This window comes from Xenopus tropicalis, chromosome 7, assembly GCF_000004195.4.
Source record: "Xenopus tropicalis strain Nigerian chromosome 7, UCB_Xtro_10.0, whole genome shotgun sequence".
In the NCBI taxonomy this organism is placed as follows: Eukaryota; Metazoa; Chordata; class Amphibia; order Anura; family Pipidae; genus Xenopus; species Xenopus tropicalis.
This window is the reverse complement of record NC_030683.2, coordinates 107,359,480-107,380,513: the sequence shown is the minus strand read 5'-3', so window position 1 is coordinate 107,380,513 and position 21,034 is coordinate 107,359,480. Positions and strand designations below refer to the sequence as shown.

General features: G+C 43.7%; 1 protein-coding gene across 1 annotated transcript in view; it reads left to right on the top strand.

Moving 5' to 3' along the window:
* The window catches only part of erf (ETS2 repressor factor), a 32,008-nt gene extending 12,367 nt beyond the window's left edge, over positions 1-19,641 (top strand). Inside the window, 3 exon segments of the mRNA NM_001015821.1 lie at positions 14,657-14,891; positions 15,713-15,828; positions 16,069-19,641. Coding sequence (NP_001015821.1) covers positions 14,657-14,891; positions 15,713-15,828; positions 16,069-17,219 — 1,502 coding nt within the window. The 3' untranslated portion in view covers positions 17,220-19,641.
* The last annotated feature ends 1,393 nt before the right edge of the window (positions 19,642-21,034 follow it).

Here is a 21,034-nt window from a genome sequence, read left to right as displayed (position 1 = left end):
CACGGATGCCATATGATGGGCACGTATGCTCATTAATCACCCAGCACCCAACTGAATAAGAATCAAAACGTAGCGACTATGTATGTATTTTTTAAAATATTTAAAATCCCTGGCTGTGATTGGCTCTACAGTACTGCTCGGGCAGGAGCAGCTTCTGTTCTGCTGTACATAAGGGCTCTGGTACACAGGTAGATTAGTCGCCCGCAACAAGGGAGATTATACGTGGCGGCGTGATTTGCAGAAATCGCCGAAGTTGCCTCAAGAGACAACTTCGCCGATCGCACCGTCGCGTATGCCATCCCACCGGTGATTTACATTTTTGCCGGTGGGATGTCATATCGGGGAGATAAGTCGCCCACAACAAGGGAGATTTGTCGCGGGCGACTAATCTCCCCGTGTGCCAGAGCCCTAAAGCTGTGCTTGCAGTGTTCTCCCTTATCTCACCTACACTTTCTAGGGATGCAGCAAATCCAATGTTTGGTTCCCATATCTGGAGTATTTCCCAGCAGCTCTTAAATTAGAATGCTACATGCCATAAATCCCTAACACTTTCTATATTTTCTGTTATTCGGGCCCTTCTTTTATTGTGTGCAATCCCTATTGACAGCAAAGAATAAACCTTAGGAGAAACCCATGTCGAATAAAAAGGGGTTAAGTGTGCAAATGTACTTAATTCCTGCTTTGTATGTTGTGTGTCTGTTCCATATCTCTCCCCGTGACCTTGCCAGAGATGGAGGTGAGATCATAGCGCTCGTCCTCTTGGTTTAGCGTTTCCAGAAAAAAACTCTCCGTATTGATCCGTAACTCTATCCTGCTGCCCTTGTGGTGGGTGATTATAGGGCACTGGCAGGTATAATTGGCGCAGTGTGGTTAGTGTATGCTTGTCTGCAGTTCTCTCTCCTGAGGCTGCAATTGTACTCTCTTTGGCTCTGGGGCCCAACTCTGTCTTCTATTTCTCCTGCATGCTGGGTCACTAGACTTCTGCAGTGCTCCTGGGTCCTCTTTTTTAACTCTCTGAACAGAGTCACTGGTCTTTGCAGAAAATGCAAACTAGCAATTATTAATGCCAGGTACTAATGCCAGGGTCTAATGTTAAACATTAGATGGTTTGTTTGTACTGCCTCTTCTATTCTCCACTCTCAGTCAATCCCATTGACTTGGACTACATGTGGCACAATTATTGCCAGGACAAGCTTTTGCCCACATTATTGGTTATTTTGTTTGCGTCCCATATTTACTGCCTTATTCTTATTTATCCAAATGGAAAGTATTCAACTGCAATTTTCTTTATTCCTAATCCTTTAAAGGATCTGCTCTAGCAGTCTCTGCTCTGCAGCATGGCAGCTCCCACTCATGTAAAATGCAGCTATGCAGAGCATAGGTGTTCTTAGTCTACTGTAGTTTACTGTGTATCCATTGTATCCACCATTCCTAGTGTATGCAGGATTAACTTTATTTATATTCTATTTATAAAGACAATACAATTTTGAAAGCGCATATACTCGTGCTTAATTGTTTATATGGGTCATACAGAGCTGTTTTTCCCAGCAGCAGCATTTAATATAGATGGCAGTGAAACAGCACCCATAGTGGTCAGATATTGATAGTGCTCTGTCTGTTTACTGTGAAACAATAACATGTAAATATGGTGTAGTCTCCATTTAGCAAATTCTGTTTTAACAAATTTGTGGCTTTGCCTGTTAGCTTGCAATCTGGAGTGTGAGAGAAATGCACAGAAACTATACTTGGTATACATGGTTTATACATTTAAATTAAGGGGATAGTTTGGTAAGGTTCAGAGATTCATGTTCCAGTTAATTTGGGTCATGGGGAAATGAGGGCTGCAATGAGCCTTGTTTTAAGAAGCAGCAGTAATGGTGAGGGCTTGTTGACATACATGCTGTTTGCCCTTGTATAAGAACATTTCATGTTTATATAGTGTGACTCGTACAGTACAGCACAGCAGATGTTTACATACTCTGAAGCCATTGTGAATAGGCCAGTGTGTTGGTGTGTAGTGCACGAGTGAGGGACTCCAGACAAGGGCTTGTTGTTGAGGCTTGTCATGCTAAGCTGTCCATGCCAGCTGTTGGTGGAGGGCACTGTTCATGCCTGGGCACCCTGGCACTGACAGTGTCTATACAATTGTTGTATTTTTGTTTGATCCACTGTGTCTCACTGGCTAAAGATAGTGGTAAGGTGTGGTCATTCTTCAGTTCTTTGCCCCCCCCCCCCCCCATCCCTGCTCAGCAGAGTTAGCAATTATTCCATTGTGGAACTCGCCCGTGGGTGCCATGCCGCTGCTCCAGCCTTGCACACAGAGCCCCATTGAAGTCGGCTCTTAAGGATACATTCAGACTGTGATGTCAGACACTGCTAACTTTTCCTCTTTAATTAGGGAGAACAGGCCGGACTGTGTGCTTGAGTCAGACTAAGGGGGAGGGAGAGTTGTTTGGGAGGGTGGAACGTGGGGGGTAGAAGGAGGGAGCGTGTGCTAAGGAGTGCTGTGATTCACCAGGAGATGTGGGGGCTCACGTCTGGATGCCTGCCACTCAGACACAGCAGAAATGCAACACGTGGCCCACCCATGTGCTTAACCCTCCCCGTGCAGGTGGGGTGGCAGCGCTTTGCCTGTGCCTATGAAGTCAGCACTCGCGCTCCGACAGGAAAGCGCATTCGAGCTATTTTTGGTCAATACTGTTCATTCTTGAGAGTTGTCATTGTGTGGCTCTACGTGCATCATCGTTTTGTCCTCATGATCTCCTTCTCTGCAAGCATGCAATGGCCCAAGCTAGGGACTTGGGGTGGGATATTAAGTCCATTCCATTTGGGTCATCAGGGGGTTAAGTGATTTTGTAGAGTTGGGGGCGAGTCAAGTGGTCCAACCCAGGCCTCAAATCAATGGTCCCATTGTATCTACTCTCCCCCTAAGTCTGCCCTGTGTCTCCATCTGGTTTCACGTGCTAACAGCAGCCAGGTCTGTGGGGCTTTTGTACCTGAACAGCACAGCAGTGTATGAAGTCGAGAACAACTCTGGATCCTCCCCATTCAATTCTCTGGCCGTCTGCAGTAACTGCTCGTCGGTGTTAAAACTAGAACTTGCAGGCCACATCAAACCAATGCAAAAATGTATAGAGAGAAGCTACAGTTCTTCTTACCCCCTGGTTTTATTGGATTCTGATGTGTACGATTAATGTTGCCTCAGGGCACAAAACTTGTAAGGCTTTTGTCTATTCTCTTATGATAAAATTGACATGTTTCCTATATACACATTCTTTGAGGGCCTTCCTTGTTATGAAGTTCTGACATGTTGTCTGACCCAGTTTTAAAAGTTAAGACACATGCTTGACCTATAAACTGAACTATTTCTACCCCTCCTCTGTGTGTGAATTAGATGGAGTACCTGTTGCATACTGAAGCAGTAACATTGTGGTACAAGAGGCACGTGCAGTCTGTCAGCCGTGGCCCCATGATGATGAATTGGCGCAATAGGAGGAGACAGTCTGGATCAGAGCGTTATCCCTGACTGCACTACGGGACAAAGTCCTGCCGTGGGAGGGATGCGGAGGGCTTGGCACCTATCCCGCCTAGTGCGTACAGGAAACCTAAAGAGGAAAGAGATGAAAAGGTCAAACACTGAGAGAGTTTTCACCTGGGCCCTGAGCCAAGCTAGAGAGAAAGCGGCCGCTCGCTTAACCCTTCCCCATGATATGGCCTTGTAGCACTCACTCTGGGCTTTGTATCTGGTAGTACTGACTAAGCCAATACCCAAAACTGCTGTGAATTCCAGTGGAAGTGCACCGTGCTTGTAGCATCGCTTGATACTTAACCCTGGATATGTCCTGGGGGAGGCTGAGATCATGGTAGTCTTTAGTGTGAGACTGACTGGCTGTGGTATAATGGAAATACTGGTGTGCGGCACAGCGTGCCTTGCTGTTCAGTCATGTATGTTAGGGCTGAAAGTTGGCTGGCGCAGCATCCCTGAATTTTATTTGTGCCAATTAGCGGGTCTCTAAACTGAGCTGTGCAGCTAGAGCCAGAGGCTACAAGTGACCCTTTAATGCAGAGATATTAACCTTTTCGGTTTTAGGCTCATCTCTGTGGTCCGACATTTGGGAATCCCCCTTTGTTGGTCATAATGGTTACTTTGCCACATTGGCAGGCAACATACGGTACAAGATTTTTACAGGTTCCTGAAGGGATAGATATTATTTTGCTCTTAATTAGCAAAAGTGATACCCAATTAATGTTCAAGCACAATGTAGGTTGGCAGCACACCATTTCTTTGATAGAGCTGTTTAGGACCTGTACTATTTGTTTGTTCGCAGTCCTTCCCACTACAGATAAGAAACTGATTTATATTTCAATTAGCGCTCACGGTGCTTATGCCCCAAACCTTTCACTTATCACTTATTTTCTCCGTTCTGGTGAGTATATGCTCATGTTAAATTCAAAATGCAGGATGTTCACTCACCGCTTCCTTTTGGTGGCCCGGGTGCCATGCCTCAGACCCGCAGCATGGGTAGATTCAACTTCAATAGCCAGCACAAAACGGCATGCACTCGTCAGGCTCCAGGACAGCGGATAACATTTTAAAAAAACTTTATCAAAGATAAAAACCTAACGCATTTCGTGTGACTGCACACGTATTCATAGTCACATGAAACGCGTTAGGTTTTTATGTTTAATAAAGCTTTTTTGACATTTTATCCGCTGTCCTGGAGTCCGACGAGTGCATGCTGTTTTGTGCTGGCTATAAGAGCTGTTTAGGAACCTGTGTTGGAACATTTTCCAAGTAGTTGGCCAGTTATCCATTATACATCTTAGTAAGAAAAATTTAAATGATGATTTCACAGAAATATCCGTGGAACCCAAAAAGAGGCGAAAAAAAACATTTGGCAAGATGGGGGTTAAGGTTTTATTTGCATGTCCCCATTGATCCCCACATAGACTGTCCCTCAAGGGGTTGTAAACCCAATTGTAAAAATTACATATAAAATGCACTAATTGCATACAGACAATTTTAGCTACCACTACCCTCCATCATGGAACTGTGGCAATGATTGTGTGACTTTCCACACTCCTGATAGCACTGAATTTAAAGCACCCTAATGTGAATGGACATTGAGCGTTGGCAGGTAGACCCTGGTGTCAGAATGTTCAAGCTTTGAGGAAATGGTTTCCAGGCCGCCATGTATATGTCTGGTTAGTGTTCCAGTTGTGGATACTGTTTGCTTGCTGAGAAAGTACTTCCTATGCACCACCTACGTGGGAAGTTAATAATATTTTCCATATAAAACACTCTCTTCTATTGAAGCCAACGTAGGGTAATCATAGGTGGTATCACCTGTTACTTTATGGACGTCACTTCATGAGGAAGTGGATTATTTGATAAGGCTCCCTAAATGGGCCTCTCAAATTGGGCCAACGTAATGTGGTAACGACTACGCACACTCAAGGTGCATTACTGGCAGTCTGCTCACCTCGGCTGTTTTAGACAAATGCCACCTCCAAAATAGCCAACAGGGTGGGACTGAGGTCTGTATACTCTCCCCATGCACATGTGGGTCCCCTCCAGGTACTGCAGTTTCCGCCCACAATCCAAAACCATGCAGGCAAGTTGTTCCAGGATTCTTTAGCACTGTATCAATAGAGTAATAGCAATAAACACCTACCATATTTGCTGTACAAGTTGAAGTTGTACAACAGTTCATATGATGCAAAGTGGCCCATCATTACTTGTATATTACTCTACGCTCCTAGCGTGTGTGCATGCCCATCACATTGTACACAGGAAGTGGAACGTACCAAGTGATGGTCTGCCCACATTTTGTTTCCACTGCTTTACTGTGTCTCTGTGGTCAAAGGTGGAGAATTTTTGTTGTCTCTGTAACCATGGGAATTGTTTTTGTGGCACAGAGGTGTGATTAGCACAAACATGACTGCTTATTACCTGGTATTGTTGTTCGTTCTTTATGCCATCATGTTCAGTTGTGTGTCCCTTGCCCTTGGGCCCGCTGGTTGTGGCCCCAAATCGTAACAGAAGTGACTTCCATACCCTGATTCCTTTTAACACTTTCTGTTGGGTGACCGTGTTGGAAATGGCTTGCTCTGGGTTAGAGGCATGCATGGCCATTCCCTGTGCTGTACAGTGTATGCAATTACTACTTCTATTTTCTGCCTGTGTATCTGTTAGGGTTTGTCCACCTTTTTGCCTATTTATGTAAGTAGCCTTATCTCTCCCTCCGTCCCTGCCAATCCTTGTTCCAGTACATACAGGCTCTAATGTAAGTAGATGTTGGGCACTGAAGGGTTAATACGCATGCTGTATACTTGGTGTATTGTAGATCTGGGTGTATTTTCCTGATCCTTATTCTTGAAGTAGTTTATTTTTAGCTTGGCTTTCACTCTTTCTCTGTATAGCCCGTTGCTTGGAGACTGCCACTGGTTTCTCTTTCCTGCCTGTTCAGACAGCCGCCACCTCCTATTGGCGTACGTTTGGAACCCTTTCTTTCCTGAATATGGCCCCACCATCGGCTATCTCTGTCACGAGTAGACTATGGAGCTGCCAGGGCCCTTTCTTTTTTTTTTTTTTTTTTTTACTGTGCCCTGCTGGCACCATATACACACCTCCACTAGTGCCTGTAAAGTGTATTGCAGGCCTTGAATGGGTTAGATGTGTGGGCTACAGCAGGTAGAGCATGATATTTAGCAAATACTACATTATTTTTGGTAGGGTTTTGACAACTGCTTAATTGTCACATTTTACAGTGTATTCATCTTTCTGGGCTCAAGCCCCACCTGTCTTCAAAGGTGAAAGTGCTGGGGTCAGTGAGGTCTTCTGGGGCCTGTTTTGTCTTTTTTCATTTTGTTTGTTTTAATACAATTCGTCTTTGTAACTTTGTCCATTATGTTATAGTTAACAGACCTGCTATCCCACAGCCACAGTCCCTTCCCAGAGGCTATTATCCCCACTGCTACTATAGGCACCATCTCTCCCTACTATACCTGCTATCCCACAGCCCCAGTCCCTTCCCAGAGGCTATTATCCCCCCACTGCTACTATAGGCACCATCTCTCCCTACTATACCTGCTATCCCACAGCCCCAGTCCCTTCCCAGAGGCTATTATCCCACTGCTACTATAGGCACCATCTCTCCCTACTATACCTGCTATCCCACAGCCACAGTCCCTTCCCAGAGGCTATTATCCCACTGCTACTATAGGCACCATCTCTCCCTACTATACCTACTATCCCACAGCCCCAGTCCCTTCCCAGAGGCTATTACCCCCCCCCCCCCCCACTGCTACTATAGGCACCATCTCTCCCTACTATACCTGCTATCCCACAGCCACAGTCCTTTCCTCATTACTACTATAGGCATTCTTGTGCTTTCTGCACTGTAAGTATGTGTCATGATTCAGAGCTTTTCCCCACGCTCTTCCTACCTACATCTGCATAGCTTTTTTTTTTTATATCTAGACGCATGGCAGTGAAACCTATTTGAATCCCTATGAAAGATTGTGTTATTGAAGTGTGCAACCCCAAGCTATTGTAGATAACTACTATCCCAATAAAACCAAATAGTACTACTAGTACTACCCAAGAATGCATGGTTGACTTTGGTGGCTACATGCGTTTATAGTTAATTTTATTAGAATCTACAATTTACATTTTTGTGTAGAAAACTCCAATTCTGTGTTGTGTGACTAGTGATGGGATGCATATTCTCATAGTTTTAGGTGTGACAAGTAGGTCCCCCCCCCCCTTCTTGAATCTTGCCATTAAATGACCTCACCCTCTTAATGCCTTTCCTTACGTCCTTGGCTTCTCTCCTCTTGCTCCCAGGCGTCCATTACAGGGACGTTAAATTATTGATGCCTCCTGATTTGTTTGGGGTTTGGGGAAATGGCAGAACCACAGAAACCGCTCCTCCTCCCTTACCCTCTGTTATATTTACAGATAGGAAGCATCTCTGGAAGCAGCAGGGGCTGCTGGGAGGAGATGAGGTGGGGGGGGGGTCGAGTATCCTGTGGACAAATTACATTTGATAGTAACCGCAGACGTAATGAACGGGACTCTGTAGAGGTCAATTCAAAATCGCAGTTGGATCGTCACTTTACCAACACTTTCTTTGTTTGCTCCTTGTTTTGCAGACACTTTTTCACCTTTCCAGACAGCAGCTACTCCTAATAACAATATCCTAGACCTGCCCGGGCATGCTGTAGAAATATGCATTGTCTGAGAAAGGAGGATATCTGATACAGACCGACACACAAAATCATTCTGAAGTGTAAAATAACAAGAGCAGTTAGCCAAATCTCTAATTCCTTTATTCCACAATGACTTAATGACTTGTAAACAACCCATTACTCATTTAGGCTTTTTTTGTTTTGTCAAATGCAGCAAAAACACATCTTGCTTAAAAGATGTTTACATATTTTCTTGCCTATAGGATGTAAACAGGGCCTTTATAGTAGAAATATAAGCAGGCTTGTACTTACAAATTCTAGTTGCATTTTTGACCACGTGCAAGACACTGTGGTCTTTTTACACCCAACTGGGCAATTTATTGTACTGTATTTTTGAAGTTAAAACAGTTGGTCCACCCAATCCACAAAACCAGCAGATTAATTGAACTAGCACATTGTTCACATCTCCCATAACATAGCTAGTTGGCATCCCTAGAGATTAATTGTGTAGTCAACAGAACATAAAAGCAGCACCACAATGCAGCCCCAAAGGTAGCGACACAGAGACTTATTTATGGACTTACTGCCGCTTCAGCAGCCATCGCTGTCTAGGAAGCCATATCTTATATGTGACCATGGTCCCCTGCATATCGGGCTTACTTGCTGAGCCTGTGGTGCGTCTTATGCCATCTAGATGGCTAGCACTTTGAAAATTTAATGTTGACAGCCCAAAACTTGATGTACTAATGGTTTTTCCTTGGTGCCACAAATACACATTAAATTGGTAAATTACATTATTTAGTTTTTTTGTCTTAAGGTTTAAACTCTTGTGTGTGTGTTGTGTGCTGCAGGAAGACACATGGAGCTACTAGTAGCAGCTACTTGTCGTGTATACTAAAATACACAATTCTGAGCATTTACTGATAATTGTCTCTGTGTGTGTTTTAGCAGAGGCAATTCTTGGTGTTGTCAGGGTATTTTATGGCGTTTAGTAGCCATGAAATAATAGCTGCTGTTAGTAGCCCAGCATGTCTTCACCCTTAGTCCAATTTGGCAGTTTATCTGCCCCTTTATGGGTCTCTCTGTGTGTGCCTTACCAATATCTGGCTAAAAATTGTCCAGATATCGTTTGGGCAGGTATAAGAATCCCCTCAGTGTGAGAACCACATTGGCTAATTGATGAGGCCCTCGCACGACAGCCTGCATTCTGTTACTGTGATTTGATCGGATTGGCTTGATATTCCCTATGTCATAGTGGGCATATCGGGGAAAGATCCACTGATTTGGAGGTCTCTCCAAAGCTTATCTGACTTTTAGGTATATGATTGTTTGAATTTTATATATAGCTATCAGTGTTTTCCAACCATACCCCTGTGAGATCTGGATGTAGATAGCTTTGCTTGCTTGAATGGAATGGAAAGATTGGCAGTCGACTGCTCTGATATTTTAATTAATCTACTTGAGTTCATGCAAGAATATAACCTTAAATGTGAGAGATGTGCTCAGAGGACCAGGGCTAGAAACCACTGATATTGGTTGGCTAACTGGTATGTGGTGCACTGGTGTGCTACTTTCTGTATCCATAAGGACAGTGACCCACGGGGTGGTTTCAAAGGGCATTTTTGGTTACCTGTTGCCTGCAATTTCACCCAGGTGACAAAATGTGTGTCATTGTCCCAACAGTACAGAACATTTTACCAAAATGGCTAGTGTTTGCCTGCTGAGCATGTTTTAGGCTACATTTCATCTGGGATATGTACTCTAGAAATTGCTTCTCGCAGGAGAGGGTGTGTTGCTTTAATATGGTGGTTAAAGATGAACTGGAAAAGAAAGAATTAAGCTAGAAATGCTTTTTGTTATGTTTAGGGCTTTTGTACCAGTATTTAGTAACTAATACAGATTCACATTACATGGCAGCTCAGAGCACACTGAGCATGTGCAGTGTCACTGACACACAAAATCCAAGATGGGGAACTGCTGTGGATAACTTGGAAGGCCTGGATTTTTACTGTTATTGGGCTGCTGAATGTCCTAGCTGGAACAGTAAGCATATCAATTATAAAATACAGCATTTGTAGCTGTATTAATTTTTAGGCTTTAGTGATTCTTAAAGGTCACTAGCTAGATGCCTAATAAATATTGGGAAAATTTGGGAAGCCATTATGTTTTATCCATGTGCCTGTAGTGCTGAGAGCGGCTGTCACTTTGTTAGTTTTTCCAGTGATTCTCTAAAATTCCAAGGTTTTCATGATGAGTTTGGGCTTTGTTTTTTACACGGCCTGTTTTTTCACTGCCGCTGACCGTGCATATTTTCCTGCTTCCTGTTGTTGTTGGTACCGGCTATAGGTCCGGCTGATATTTAACCTGTGCAGTATTGGAGCGTGGTTCCTCTCCTTCACATGAAGCCAAGTGGACTTTTGAATTTCCGGTCACGGTGGCGGATCACCAGTCATTATTTTCTCCTCTGCTGCTTCCAAGCATTTATTTTTTTCCCCTGAACCAGACAAACACATTCCACATAGGTCAACAAAGTAAAGGTGAACTGTGTTTGCTGCTACACAATGGGCAATAAAGTGAATAAATGTCACCCTGAATTGTGAGGGGGCAGCCTCATTGTTTGTGACCCACAGCAGTAGACGGCACAGTATAAGAGCTTGGAATGTTTTAAAACCTGGTTGGATAACCTGAGCTACCTGTGTTGAAACTGCTGTATGCCTGCGTGAATAGTATACAAAGTATTGCTTCTGTAGCGAATAGCATTAATTTTTCCCTCGTTGGCTGTACCTCCTGCTTTCCAGCCAAGTAACCGTACGTACCAAATTGCTGCATTTTACATTAAAATATGTGCACCACATACGCAGAGAAGGGATGTTCTGTACAGATAATCAGCTGTGCCCTCGCACTTCAACTTGTATTTATTTTCCCTTTAATTAGAGTGCCAGGGCACGGCTTGACTTTCTGTACAGAGCATGGCTTTTATACCAAAATCTGTCACTTTGTGTGTATTTCCCTATTTCTCCTAAAAATGATTTCCCTGCTAAGTTGGCTATAGTAAATAACAGCCCTGGGGCAAAGCAAATAAGCCTGTTGGTGTTTATCTGCCGCTGAACTCTGTTTGGTTTCTTTATTCCTTGGCACTGACCCGGCGGTACTGCAGCCCTCGTGCGTGCCGCTCAGAGTGGGTTATTGATCCAGGCTAGGGGAAGAGGGCTATTTACTGGAGTCAGGAAGGAATTTGTTTATTTTCCTCCGAGAAACGGAATTGCCAAGTGCTGTTTGGTGGCTTTCTATTCTCTGCCGTCTTCCTGTGGGTCAATACAACTTCTCACCCGCAGGGAACAAGGGAAGGGGCAAAGCCATTGGGATATCTGCCTTCATTATCCTTTAAAGCACTCTCGCAACCTTATCATTATTATGTATTTATAGGGTGCCTGCATATTCAGCAGCGCTGTACAGTAGAAGGGTTTCTACACCAAGCATACAGATTACAGAAATTAGAGGTCCCTGCTCATTAGAGCTTACATCTAAACCAAAGACACTATTTTAAGTAACTATATAACTGCATGCTAAAGTATCTCTACCTGTGAGCCTCTTATCAACTGGCTAGGGGGATATCAAAATTACCTGACGCACAGAAACCCTATATCTCCTTGCATCATAGACATCAGCAGAACATGCCATCTCTTTGACCACTGCGTTGTTTTATTTCAGTCCTACAGAGAATGCCTTGTCCGAGACAAACAGTTTGGTAGCACCAGCTCATGAATCACCTTCTGCTCGAGAAGGAAGGTTGCACAGTAATGCCATGACTTCACCCATTGTTGTTGACTGAATAAAGCCGAGTTGGGTTGCTGTGGTGGTGTTGCCAATCTGGCACATGTATGTTTAGATATGCCACTTGTATCTGGCACCGCTGGCCGGCTGAAGTTACTTATAGCAGAGATAAATTGGAAGATTGTTAGGTCTTTGGGTTTAAGTTTAGTTTCGGAGATCACTATGCTGTGTAGTAGCCGCCAGCGTTCTTTAATCACTTTTCTTACATATTATGCTTGTCTGTGTGGCAGAATCTTTGCCCAGCTCCTGTGTTTGTGTTATACTTGGTACCAGTGGTGGGGACGTGCATGTAAGGATGCTGCTTCCCTGGGAGTAGGGAATGGGACAGTCCTTCTCTCCCTCCCCCCCTCGCATTTTCCCTTTACCACTTGTTCCCGGAGGGAATGTGCAGGAGACGGCTGCTCTCTCTTCCCATATAAGAAAAGGGCCTTTGTGTGTGATGATGTGACCTCAGACTGGAGCTATTTGGTGTGTGTAGAGGATGGAGGGTGCTGTGGGCTGGCAGACCACATTCACACTCCGCAGTCACATGTCTCCAGCAGTTTCATGTGGTAAAAAATAACAGGCCTAGGCCTGTCCTATACAAACCCCCTCTGCTTGCCTGTTCTGCCTTTGCCTACTAGTCCTGTGCTACTGCTTCAGCCAACATTAGGCCATTATACGTCTATAAAGTGGCATGTTCCAAACTAATGTCTATGTAAAAGTTTGTTTGGTTTCCCTTAAAAAACGTGGGCTGATCCATAAGTGAGGCCAAGGGTTTGAATCCACCCTACAGGCCTATTGGTCAGATGTCCTAAAAGTGGGCAGCATGCAGCCAGCTGTACAGTAGTCAGTATTAAAGGGCAGCTAAAGCCCTTTTGCTCTGTCCAGTGTAGCTATTGCATAAGTATACTTCCTTGTGTGCCACCGTTCTGTACAGTACAAGTATTGCTAAGCTGGTGTTTAGTGGCTGCACAGTCCAGCCAACCAGGTAGTATAAGATCTGAGCAACATGATTTGGTCTGCCAGTCTGAACAGGCTGTTGTTGCTCATATTACTGGAGGAGCCATATATGTTGTTTGACTAATAACTGATAATATACACATGCACCACAGCCAACTCTTACTTTTAGGGCAAAGACACACAGGGTGATTAGTCAGCGTGACTTAGTCGTGGCAACTTTCTGCCCATAGAGTATAATTGCATCATCGCAACAAAACGCATGCGCAATTTCGGCGCGCAGATTAGTCGTTGCTCAATTGATAAAACCCACCAGGCACACAGGGTCTGCTTCCTCTGTTGTTGTGTACCACTGTACACACACACCTATGTTTTCAGTGGCTGAATAGATTTACCATAGAAATATGTGATAATTGGATTGTAAGCTTCTCTTGGGCAGGGACTAATGTGATATTAGAACAATCTTTTTAGTGACTTACATATAGAAAAATTATGCTTTTTGTACTGCCTTACAAAATGGGTGGTAGGAGAGAGTCCCAACTACAGGCCTGTAAGTCTGACCTTGGCAGCTGGATGAAAGGATGCTGTATAATATAATAATATGTACAGTCATTTTTATTTGTTGGACTTTGTTAATAGTGTTAAGGAGGGGAAGTGCAATATATTTTAACAAGCCTTTAGTACAGCATTGGGTACGTTCCTCATAACTAATTCACAAACAGCTCTGCGTCGGATCTGACCCTAAAGTAGTAAACGAGTAACCATGTTGGGGAAGGGGGGTACTAGAGTACATTAGGGGATTGTGGATGGGGCTTTTTTGTATTTAATATATTTCTAAGTGACATCTCAAGTGGTCTGTCTGAAGCAAGGTTTGAGCTTTTCGCTAATGCCACAAAGGTTTGTTGGATATGATACCCAAGGGGGATTAATTGGATGAACTGTGATTTGACGGAGTAGGAGATGTGGTCTAGCACGTGAAATTCAATGCCAAGAATTGCAGAATAATGCATTTATGTTGCACAAAATTCAAATAATGTGCTCCTAATGATGATGTCTGCAGCCATGAAGGAGGGAGAGATTTGGCCATTACAAGAAGATATTATCTAAATTAGCACACAAGGTATAGCTGCCTGCTGTTTCAGTGTGCCAGTCACCTGGGCAGGGAGATTTAACTTATGATTAAGGGCAATGACACACGCAGCAATTTGTTGGCGGAAATTTTTTCCTGCCGCAGGGACAGCATAAGTCGCTGCGACAAATAGCACACGGGTTTTTGCTGCACTAATTAATCGCTGTGACTTTTTAAAAAGCTGCGTTGACTAATCACTGCGTGTGTCTTTACCCTAAGGGTTACTATACATTACACATTTTCTTCAGACTTATACTTCGTATAGATGGATGTTTATTCTGATATTAGCAAACTAAACTAAGGGGCTCATTTTTGGCTGTTTGTAGTTCTCCCAATGACAATTATGTTATACTACTTCAAAGGCCGCCCTTCTTTCTGTCTGCTCTTAAAGGGATTATAATACAAAAGGAGCTAAGGACAATAATTAGGATTGCTGATAACCAGACACAGGCACATCTGTTAAACTAATTTACTTCATTTTCAAAATGCCTATAGTTATGTGGAACAGTAAAAGGTATAAATGTGTGTTATAACACATTCTGTCTTCTTTTCCAAAAACAGGGTTTGCCTTTCCTGACTGGGCCTATAAACCAGAATCAAGCCCGGGCTCGAGACAGATCCAACTGTGGCATTTCATTCTAGAATTGCTGCGGAAAGAGGAGTATCACGATGTCATTGCCTGGCAGGGAGACTATGGAGAGTTTGTCATCAAAGACCCGGACGAAGTGGCACGTCTGTGGGGTGTTCGGAAATGCAAGCCTCAGATGAATTATGATAAGCTGAGCCGGGCACTCAGGTGAGCAAGCATGAATTACATTATTAACATTATTATGTGGAGTAAAGTGGGCTTGGTACCTGCATACTTTATGGCAAGACTTTTAGCAGGGCTCGTGCTAATTCAGGGGTTGTATTATGCAGTGGCCATGGTTCTGTTTGTCGCCCCATAATCAGCTTTTAGGGGTTGATATACCTCATTGTAGTGGGTAAAATAAGTCCTGGCTTCATTCACTCATTACTAGGGGGCCACTGTGAGGAGTACTGCTGCTCTGTGCCTATAGAAATGAACAGGCAAGTCATTCATGTATATGACATTCGCGACTCCAAACCATTAGGAAAAGGATTACGAACGGCAACACTATCCCATGTTTATCTGTCATATCTGCAGGTGGGGAGGTGGGGGGGGGGGGGGGCGCTTTGTGCTAATTACAAGGTCTTCAGTCTCCAGTACATCTGGGAGTGTATGAAAGACAGATTGTTTGGCTTGGGTTAATTTAAGTGTTAGAGCAAGTAAAGTACACACTGCATAAAGTTAAAGGACTAAGGTCAATTACAGTGTTTAAAAAAGACCCTTTACAAAGAAATATCTTTAAAATTAATACTATGTAACTATATCAGCATAGGTAGTATCCTTGTAGTACACACATTATCAGGGAATTTGATGGGAATTGTACCCCTGCCAGCTGTTTTGTGTAGACAACAACACTTTGTGGTTTGTTGCTGCAACTTCAGGTTTGTGTGAACTGCCCTGTGTATAATAATGTATCTCTTGTGTCAGCCAAGGTGTAGACAAATCGCCAGTGTGAATAGCTCCTTATGCCCTTCTCTTCTTTTTCCCAGGTATTATTATAACAAGAGGATTCTCCATAAAACCAAAGGCAAACGCTTTACCTACAAGTTCAACTTCAACAAACTGGTGCTAGTGAACTATCCATTCATTGACATGGGCATGGGAGGTAAGTGCAGGTCCATCTAATTGCTGAGTGGATATGGCCTGGCAGATCTGCTAATACATGATTTTGAGTGATGGGGAAATGTCAATCAAAAGACTTTTTGGCTGTCTATAGGAAACCATTTAGGGTTTCCCCAAAGTATGAATTTGAGAGGCTTTTATGTTCGATCTCTTAATTTTAATCTAATGTGAGTTTTTTAAGGTGTGTATGTTTATATAACTTCTTGTTTCTTTTCTCTTGTAGGAGGGCCGGTCCCTCAGAGTGCCCCACCAGTTCCTTCAGGCGGCACACACTTCCGCTTCCCTCCATGCACCCCATCAGATGTCTTATCTCCCACTGAAGAGCTGCGATCGCCCACTCTTTTTTCCTCTGTGGCACGTCGCTTGGCACGGGGTTCAGTCAGTGACTGCAGTGATGGCACTTCCGCTAACTCTGAAGTAGAGGAAAGTATAAGCGAAGAGCAGCACCGCAGAGGCCCAGGGCCTGACATTCCTGCATTTAGGGGCCCTCACCTTCCACGGATTACACCTGACGGCATTTTCAGAGTCTACCCTCGTCCACGGGTGCCAGAGCCTCTCAGCCCATTCCCAGTGTCGCCCATGGGTGCACCAGCAGGTCTTCTCCCTCCACAGCTCTCACCTGCCCTGCCCATGACTCCCAACCACATGAACTACACCCCTTCACCCACACTAAGCCCCATGTACCCAGGGGGTAGTCACTTTTCTTTTAATCCTGAAGACATGAAGCGCTACCTGCAAGCACACACACAGAGTGTCTACAATTACCACCTCAGCCCACGGGCATTCCTGCACTACCCAAGCATTGTGGTTCCTCAGCCCCAACGCCCAGAAAAGCCCTTGCATCTGCCTCCTGAGGAACCACCCTTTAAGTTTAAACTGCAACCCCCTCCACTGGGCAAGAAACAGAAGGAGCGGCCTTTAGAAGCTGGATCATCTTCATCCTCCTCTTTAGGGGTCCCACAGATAAAGGTGGAACCTATTTCTGACACTGAAGAGGATGATGAGGAGCTTATGGTGGAAGTTACTGACATAAGTGAGGAGGAAGAAGAGGATGAGGAAGTATTTAAAGCTCCTAGTGCCCCAGAGCAGAAAGCTCCTCCACCTGCACCTTTTGGAAGGGAAGAGGAGCAAGTTAGTGCTGGGGGAGAAAGTGGCCGATGTATCCCACTCAAATTGCGCTTTAAGCGGCGCTGGAGTGAGGACCAGCGCTTGGAAGCAGAGGGCGTGAGTGGAGAAGAATCTGATAAAAAAGTGCGGGGGAACCAAGAGGAGCTCATTTTGCCCCCTCAGCCTGCTGGTGCTCCTTGTAGAAGGGTGAGTACTGACCTGCAGCGTGCCACAGAGGAACTCTCCCTGGAAAACCGGGATTCCTAATTAATGTTATATTGGCCCCCTGAGAAAGCAAAGACTTGCAGCGTCCAAGGAATTTTTAAACTAATTTTATTTCTCCAGCATTGCGTAGGCGGAGAAAACAAAAAAAAAAAACTCAGATGAATTGTTACCAGGAGTTTATCTCTGGACCCTTCTTAAACCAAACACATACAAATTTTAAGTCTGATTCTTGATTTTTGTAATTATTAAATTTTTTTATTTTGTTTTTCCTTTGACATGAAATGATGGCAAGTACAGACCAGATTAATTCCAGAAGATTTCCTTAAGAAAGACTACCCCCCCCCCCCCCTTTCCTTTTGAACCGAAGACGTCTGCGTTATAGATAACTTGCTGGGTGGCCGCCCTTAACCCATTCTAAGTAAATATGTAAATATTGCCTCACCCATGAATAGATAACTGCTCAGAGCCTTAATAAGCCACAGGGCTTCATTGCAATTTGGCTCTAGAGAACAGCAACAAAATCCCAAAGGAAGCTGCAAACCCATATTTGTAACCCTTCACTGCCCTCTCGCCCGGGCTCTGCTTTTGCCAGCGTAAGACTGGTGCTTACTCAGGTTAATTGGGGTGCAACACCTCTCATTTCACCCTGGGCATACTCCCAACTCCTGTGCATCAGCTTATTTTAGGGGTTTGCTGCCATAGGGCCTTTGATCGTTAAAACGTTGAATCTAAAACAACCAATGATCTTGTGTTTCCCTTTTGCTGCCTTACAAATTAATGGCTTTCTCTGCATTTTATAGACTGTTTTATACTATGTCGTGCACCCTTCCCCCTTACTTACAGAAGGCTGGATTTTGGCAATCTATCTCTTTCTCTCTCTCCCTTTCTCTTTTGGTTCATTCAATGTTTATTTTTGGTTAAAAGTTCTTTTTTGGGCAGGGTGGGCACAAGGATTTTTTTTTTTAAATGAGATTTTAATGTATAGAGGTTTAAAGTATTAATGAATTTAAAAAAATGCATATAGTTATACAGAATTTTACCCCTTTTGGTTATTTTACTGCTCTAGAAGCACATTATGAATTTATGGGCTTTTACCAAACAAACCTCTTTCCAGGTTTTCTACCCTATCCCAAATTCCAGGGAATCTGTTATGCAGGGCATATACATAAAATGAAACATGGCTGGTTTGTGGCTCACTAATGTAACTTGTAGTGTCTGTAGCCCTTGGAAGTCACAGTCCAACATACACTAATGTGCCTTACTGACAGGAACCTTCAGGCTGCATCACTGAAAGTCTTAAACATACAGTACCTTCCCTATCTTCCTAGGTAGGAAGGGCAGAAACCATTGTTCATCTGCGCTGCTGCTTGTATATAGGAGACTGAAATGGGTTTTAGCCCTCTTGCATATATACCCTTGAATGGAGTGGTGTTGGGCATTTGGCAGTGCAGACATTCACCACTATACAGATAATTTGCTGAAATAAAAGTGGAAGCTGCAGAATTTGCTCATATATGAAAAAGGGTTCTAGGTTGTTGAAAGCGATAATATACTCGGCTGAGGAGGGACACCCCTAACTAATAAGGTGTGTGGGGGGGGGGGGGGCTAGCACAGTATGTTATCATTATTATAACACATTATTTTTCTGCATAAATAGTCATTCATAGAACAGTGCAGTCTCTTTTAAGCAGGGTTGCACTGAATCTATGTTTTGACTGAATCTTAAATCTTTCTCAAAGTATTTGGCCTATCCCAAACCAAATACAAACCCCAAAAAGAAAAAAAAACTGCACGAGGAATGCTTTTTGATATTTTTCTTAATCATGTGACCTAGAGTCATGCAATCTTAAGGGTTCGACCAGGCATAAATCCTGCTGAAAAAGGCTAAGGCAGGATTTATTTACTGTATAAATGCAGTGGAAATATTCCATGTCCTTATGCAACTCTTTCCCTTACAGTAACCCAAATGTAAAGAAAAGCACTACTTATTGTGGAGGGAACCAGTAAATGACATCTCCCCAAACCCTCAGCCAGCTGTAATGGGTGGCCACCCGATCATTTGCTTATCTAAAAAGTTCACTGCCAAAGGCTTCAGACACCAGCCCTAGAAATCCTCAGGACTATATAAAGAACCCCCTCCCTAAAAACTGGAATCCTAAGCCTATAGCTTCAAGGGTTTTCTGTGACCAGTCTCACTGCCAGGGGGTGGGCTCAGAAAGAAGATGGTGTTGTGAGCTGCGTAGCCCTTTTGGCAGGGGCTAGTAATGGTGCAGCGCATACCAGCAGAACTGAGGGCATAGGGACAAGGGTCTCGCTCTGGGACGGGTACAACTGTTTTCTGAGTTTAACCTCAATATGTATATTAAATTTTCCCCTGCATACACAAAGATTGTAAATATATTTAGCAAAGTCTGTTCACATTTAAGAATGTATATCTCAAACAATAAAAAAAAACTTCAAAGTTCATCTCTTACACCAGCTGCTGTTTTCTTTCTCCTCTGTTATCATTTCTTCTTTAACATGTAATCATTTTGGGCTAGAGGTGGGGCTTATACACAAAAATGCTAGAGAAGTACATTAATAATGGGATAATTTAGTTCTGTTTAACCAGAGGTCCTCAGGCTCCATCTGCTCCTAGGGATTTTATGGCTCCCAGCATTCCCACATTCGCTTTGTATAATTGCCTACACCATGTAAAGTCATGGACAGCACTGCTCCAGCCTACCAGTGTGATGCACAAATAACTAATGTATAAGAATGTATATAGCTGCCTCTGCTGTAGGACCCCATCTACCTGAGCTTGGATTCTTAGCAGTAATATTATTCCCAAAAAAATATGGATTTAGAAAAGCATTCCATTTGCCACAAGGGCAATAATATAGTGAATGTGGTATCTGCAGAGCAGCCATGACAGCAACCAAGCTGGCCATACATGCACCAATATTGTATGCAACAAGGTTTTGTACGATATTCGGTGCGTTTATGGCAAATCGACAAGATGACCGCAAAAGCTTTGGGTATCTGTCGTGCTGTTGATGGGACGGGACAAAAGATTTTAATTGGGCGCCATTGAAGGCACCTGAGCAAAATCTGTGTTTAGCGCTGAAGCTTCAGGTCGAGGTAGAATCCTTATTGTTTCTACCTCCCTATCTGACAATTCAGCCCTGAACATCTGTGGAGGGTGGGAGTAATCATAGGAATAACCCCAAATATGCCTATAAACAAGGATTTTGGCCCAGAATAACCCTATCTTGTTATCTTTTATCAAAACATTTTTTAAGGTGGCCACCTAAGGGCAGATTTAAGCTGCTCATTCTGAAGATTTAAGATGCTGATTCAGAAGATTATCTGCTAATGTATGGGCCTTTCAACAAGTCTGCCCAACCAATAACTGACCGGTTTAAAAATCCCTTTGGGTGAGCACCAGAAGAGCTCGTTGATGTGGTCCTTGTCCTTGGGCCTGGATACCTTTGTAGTGATCCAGTAGTTTAGACCTCAAAATCGCCCACCTCAAGGTAGGCATATTGAGAGAAATCTGCTCATTTAGTGAATCTTTACATGTGTGTAATAGGCTTCTCACCATGCTTTGTCAGCCACCTATTAGTTACTTGTGCTGCACTGTGTCTTAATAAGTATGTGTGCCTATGGGACTCCATGCAGCCACATTTAGTAGTGTGGTGGCTACAGTGTATATTTTATAATAATACGTTCCTTTGTTCTTTCCTTAATAAACGTACAGAAGTAATCAAGTATTTCCATTATTTGGACGAGTGCAGCCTGTCTCCCAAAACTGTTCCTGCTGCTGTAGTCTTGTCCAGCTGCCTTCCAAACAGTGAGCCAATTCTGGTTCTCACCAT